The 5,696-nt window shown below is 58.7% G+C and overlaps 1 protein-coding gene across 1 annotated transcript; it reads left to right on the top strand.

Moving 5' to 3' along the window:
* The first annotated feature begins 3,862 nt into the window (after nt 1-3,862).
* LOC131399536 (basic proline-rich protein-like) lies at nt 3,863-5,263 on the top strand. Its single transcript, XM_058533885.1, has one exon. The coding sequence runs from the start codon at nt 3,863-3,865 to the stop codon at nt 5,261-5,263; it is 1,401 nt and encodes a 466-aa protein (XP_058389868.1).
* The last annotated feature ends 433 nt before the right edge of the window (nt 5,264-5,696 follow it).

Raw genomic sequence — 5,696 nt, 5'->3', positions numbered from 1 at the left:
CCAGGAAGAGGGCAGACCCGGGGACAAGGACTGAGGCGGGGCAGGGGGAGGAGCCAGTTCCAGAGACGCCTCAGGGCCCACGGTATTCTGCTCCAGTTCCAGGGCAGGGTATCCTTACAGCAAACATTTTCCCCCGTGAAGTGGCCTGAGGCAGAGCTACCTTAAAGGAATCTAGGGCTCGAAGAGCCTGGAAACAAGGCAAGTAAAAGAGCTTCACTGAAGCAAAGACCCGGCCTGACGTACCTCCTCTGGCCAGGAGACGTGCTTCTAGAATACCTGCACCAGAAAACACTCGACCACACGCGGCTGAATAGCGAGGCACTGCATTTCTTTTTCTTGATTTTCTGCTGAAGAAAGATGGATAGAGGAGGAGGAACAAGTCACTTGCTGGTATTACTCCAGGCTCGGAAGATCGGAAAGAGAAATCAGCGTCATGAAATACTATAAAATTCCCGGGCGGGGGTGGGGTGTATAATGGGGGAAGGGCTTACCAGCAGGTCCTCCATCCCAACACCCTGACGTAGCTTCTGCACCCAAAGGCCGTACCCCTGGTGTATCAGCCTAGCAAATGTAGTGGGAGCTCCCACTCTCTTGGCCTGGAAGGGGTCCATTCTAGTCAACAGCCAGGAGGCGCTGATCGCAGACAGGCAGCACGACCGAAACTGTAAGACGTTGTGGATACTGTTGGGGAAGCGGGAGAATCCTCTCCCCACCCTCCCTCCACAACACCCCCCCAACCCTGCTCTTTGCCTTAAGCTTCTTATGGCCGGCCAAATAACGAAAAAGATAGGTTAGCAGGAGAAAATAAAACAAAGTTTAATAACACGTATACACAGGAGAGACACAGGGAAAGTGAGAAACTCGACAAAATGGTGGAGGTTCTCACCTTAAATACTATCTTACAAAGAAGAATGTTGGGGGTGGGGGGAGTCAGTTATGGCAGATTACCAGAAAAGCAGAGTAAAGAAGAGTAAGGTTATTATGCAGATTTAAGGCTTCACCTTCAGCATTGACAAGTTTCTAGAGATGAGGTCATCCCCCCCCTTCTTCCCAATACAGAGAGGGAGATACCTTTACAAATAGAGATTTCCCTTACAAATGCAAATGTTTGGTAAACAGAACTTTGATAAGATTGGGCTTAGCAAGGACCCTCCCAGTTTATCAACACCCAGAGTTATCTATGGTGATGGCCTGTCCTGGGGACAGGCCTCATATCTTAAATTCTTTTAGGCAGTTTGGGGGAAGGTCAAATGTCCTTCATGATTCTCCTGAGCCTTTATTTTCTTCAGCTCAAAATAATCCACATACCAGAGTGGCACATGTTGGGGTGGCCTGCCCTGAACCCCATCAATACCTAAGAGTGAAACTAGGAAGACAGAGGACACACGTTAAACTACCACAATAAATTCTCTATGTTAAACATTTACATTATGCCAGGTGCTTGTACACAGAGCTGACGTGGGTGTGTGTGGGTGTGGGTGTGTGTGTTAGTGGAAATGTGTCCACACAGACCCAGGCACAGCCTAGACCGATTTCCTTAGCCTCGTGAGGAGAAAGTCTTGTCGAAGCCCTGGATTGTCACTCAAAACAAAAAGGCACAGCTCCACTCAAATTAAGGGTCACAGAGAATTAAATCTGCTTTAGTTTGGTTCTATCCTTTCTGAAAAAAAGACACCCAGGAAACATTAAATAGTTGGGATTTCTTACATGTTATTCATCAGCACCTCTGTTCCAGTCTGTGAGGGCTCAGCAATTTGGTATTCTTCTAGCGGTTTCTCCTTTTTTGGCCTCTTAGTTTCAACCTCTCAAGCAAGGAAGATTCCATTGGGCTGCTTCATACGGAACAGCTTTTGCTTCAGGCATCCTGGGCTCCCTGGTCCAGGCAGCTACAGGCAGGACAGCGGGACTGGTTTCCTCATAAGATGGGGGCTGGTTACCAGGCTTAGTGGCTCTTCTGGAAAAAATGCACTGCACAGTCATCACCCTGTAGAACAAATGTAAGCTGTCTGGGCAATGGCAGGAGAAAAGAGGTTAAACCACAAACACACTTGACCTCCTTACAGAGACTGCTGCCTCGTGGGGCCTCCCTTCCTGGCCTCAGCCTTGGTTTTTCTGCTTTTCTCAGTTTCCTAGGTTCCTGCCTGCGGATCCCTCATCACACCCTACCACTGCAGCACACTAACCGGGCTTCCCATCCTCCAGCCCACTTGCCCAGAGACTGACCCTCTATGTCACCGGCAAGGGCAGACCCCTGGAAGTCTCGGGGCTCCAGGACGTCACGTGGAGAGTTCCAGGCCCCTGCGCAGTGTTTCCAGCTTGCTAGAGAAAGGGCAGTTGGGGCGGGGTGGGGCAGGAAGGGAAGCAGGTGGTGTAGACAGCGGCCTGGGAATAGCTCGGGGAGAGGCGATTATCACAGTTTAATAAACACATTGACCGTGTGTAGCGTTGTCCGAGGACGTCCGGCACCTTCCCTGGGAACATTTTACTTTCATCCTCACAAGCCTGAAGCCCAGAGTGTCATTAGCAGGTTTTTATTGATGAGGCAAAGGAGGAAGTGAAAGACCCGCCCAGGAGGCTCCAGGCTTCTCCCTCTGCTCTCATCTCAGCACTGGTGTCCACATTCCCGCATTGCGCCCCAGGCCTCTGCTCTAATCGGCTCTCACGGGTCCACAAACGCCCGTAAACGGAAGATAAAAGTGGAGTTTGCCTTAGGTTGTTCCTGAAGTCTTTATTATTATTATTATATTATATTATATAGGGGCAGTGGAGAGTGTCATACTGGGTCAAGGTGTGGAGGAAGGTACTAGAAATTTTCAATTGCTCTTTTTTGCCTTAATCTTTGTCGTATTTGTCATTGCTGCATGAACCCATTTACTGACCTTTTATAACAATAAATAGTATAATAATAAAATGTAAAACGTAAAAAACAAAAAAAGTAGAGTTTGCCTCCGTCCATGTGGGAGAAGAGCTCAGCATCTGCTTAAAAAGAATTTTTTTACAGTATGGAGATTCCTCAAAGAATTAAAACTAGAGATGCCCTATGATCCAGCCATCCCACTACTGGGAATCTATCCAACGAACCTGAAATCAACAATCCAAAGAGGCCTATGCACCCTTATGTTCATTGCAGTATTATTCACTATAGCCAAGAAGTGGAAGCAACCTAAGTGTCCCTGGACTGATGATTGGATCAAGAAAATGTGGTGTATATATATACCACGGAATACTACTCAGCCATAAAAAAAGACAAAATCGGCCCATTTGCAACAACATGGATGGGCCTGGAGAGTATTATGTTAAGTGAAGTAAGCCAGAAAGAGAAAGACAAACACTGTATGATCTCACTCATATGTGGAATATAAAGCAATACATGGACAGAGAAACTGTATTGTGGTTACCAGGGGCAATGGGGGTGGGGGGTGGGCACAAGGGGTGAAGGGAGACATATATGGTGATGGACAAACAAAAATGCACAGCCTAAAATTTCACAATGTTAAAAACTATTAAAACATCAATCAAAAAAGAAAAGAAAGAAAAAAAAAAGAATTCTTTTAATCCCGAGGACACGCCCAGATTGCAAACCGCTGCACCCCCACCTCCCCCAGGTGCTGAGGAGGAGACAGTCCCGCCCCATCCCCACTTCGTCCACCTCACGGCGACCGCGGAGAACAGGGGCTCTGGACCCCACACCCGCCGTCCCCTGGTGGTCGCATGGGCCCCGGGGCCACGGGAGAGGGGAGCACGACGGGGCGGCGACCTCACGGGAACCTCGACGCACACCCCCAATCCCCGTGCTTTCATTCACACGGTGCTGGGGTCCTTTTCACTTCTGGCCTTTGTGAAAGAAAACAACACCGACGCTATGGGCTCACGGGGGCCGGCCGGCCTCCCGACAGTCAGACAGGGCCCCGGCCGAGCGGCCACCTGCGCGGTGGGCACCGCTGGCCCCCTTAAGGGCCCCGAGCCCTCCCGCGCCCCTCCTCCCGCGGCCGCGCCCCGACCCCCGGGGGCCCCCCCGCGCGCGGGCCCCTCCCGCGCCCCTCCTCCCGCGGCCGCGCCCCGACCCCCGGGGGCCCCCCCGCGCGGGCCCCTCCGCCCCGGGCCCTCCCTCCCGCGCCCCTCCTCCCGCGGCCGCGCCCCGACCCCCGGGGGCCCCCCCGCGCGCGGGCCCCTCCCGCGCCCCTCCTCCCGCGGCCGCGCCCCGACCCCCGGGGGCCCCCCCGCGCGGGCCCCTCCGCCCCGGGCCCTCCCTCCCGCGCCCCTCCTCCCGCGGCCGCGCCCCGACCCCCGGGGGCCCCCCCGCGCGGGCCCCTCCGCCCCGGGCCCTCCCTCCCGCGCCCCTCCTCCTGCGGCCGCGCCCCGTCCCCCGGGGCACCCCCGCCCCGGGCCCTCGCGCGCCCCTCCTCCCGCGGCCGCGCCCCGACCCCCGGGGGCCCCCCCGCGCGGGCCCCTCCGCCCCGGGCCCTCCCTCCCGCGCCCCTCCTCCTGCGGCCGCGCCCCGTCCCCCGGGGCACCCCCGCCCCGGGCCCTCGCGCGCCCCTCCTCCCGCGGCCGCGCCCCGACCCCCGGGAGCCCCCCCGCGCGGGCCCCTCCGCCCCGGGCCCTCCCGCGCCCCTCCTCCTGCGGCCGCGCCCCGTCCCCCGGGTCCCCCACGCCCCGGGCCCTCGCGCGCCCCTCCTCCCGCGGCCGCGCCCGGTCCCCCGGGTCCTCCCGGCTCCGCGCGCGGGCCCCTCCCGCGCCCCTCCTCCGGCGGCCGCGCCCCGACCCCCGGGAGCCCCCCCGCGCGGGCCCCTCCGCCCCGGGCCCTCCCGCGCCCCTCCTCCTGCGGCCGCGCCCCGTCCCCCGGGTCCCCCCCGCCCGGGGCCCTCGCGCGCCCCTCCTCCCGCGGCCGCGCCCGGTCCCCCGGGTCCTCCCCACTCCGCGCGCGGGCCCCTCCCGCGCCCCTCCTCCCGCGGCCGCGCCCCGTCCCCCGGGAGCCCCCCGCGCGGGCCCCTCCGCCCCGGGCCCTCCCGCGCCCCGACCCCCGCGCGGGTCCCTCCCCCAGCACTCAGGGGCGGGCCCGGGTCTCGGGCAGCTTGGCGCGGCCTCCGGACACAGACGGCCCTCGAGTCCTTTCTGCGGCCCCGGGGATGCGCCCCGCGGCTCCCCACCACCACGGGACAGGCTGCCAAGAAAAGCGGACGGCGACCCCCCCTTTTGCCCCAGAGCCGGTCCTGCCCCGAGCGCGCACCCGCCCCCCCAGCAGCTGAGGAGACCCCACTAATTCCTCCGTCCACAGACGAACCGTGGCGTGATTTTCAGACTCGGCCTCACGCAGGCAGGAAGGGATCTAGAAGGTTCCCGAGGCCCCCTCGTTCCCCGCTACAGGAAGCATCTGCCGAGGAAGCGGCCGCACCGCCCTCGCGGGCCCGAGGCTCGGAGGTCGGCGCCCGCCCGCGCGGCCTGGGGGCCTCGGGTGCCGCGTGCACGCGTCAGGCGTTCCGTATGCTTCTGCCAACGGGAGCCAGAGTTCTGGAAGGATCTCAAAACCTGATTTCTTCATCCGGCCTCACCCAAAGGCCTCTTCCTTGTAGGATTAGGATTGCTTTTCTTTTTCAATATTTTTTTCTGACCTCAAAGATAAGATTTTTGTGGAAAATCGGAAAAACACAAATACAAAAAACACGCCTTTTTTCCTACTTTTTTCTATACTTTTT

The sequence above is a fragment of the Diceros bicornis genome, chromosome 38 (assembly GCF_020826845.1).
Source record: "Diceros bicornis minor isolate mBicDic1 chromosome 38, mDicBic1.mat.cur, whole genome shotgun sequence".
Taxonomy (NCBI): Eukaryota; Metazoa; Chordata; class Mammalia; order Perissodactyla; family Rhinocerotidae; genus Diceros; species Diceros bicornis.
The sequence above is the reverse complement of the archived record's forward strand: the minus strand, read 5'-3'. Positions and strand labels throughout refer to the sequence as shown.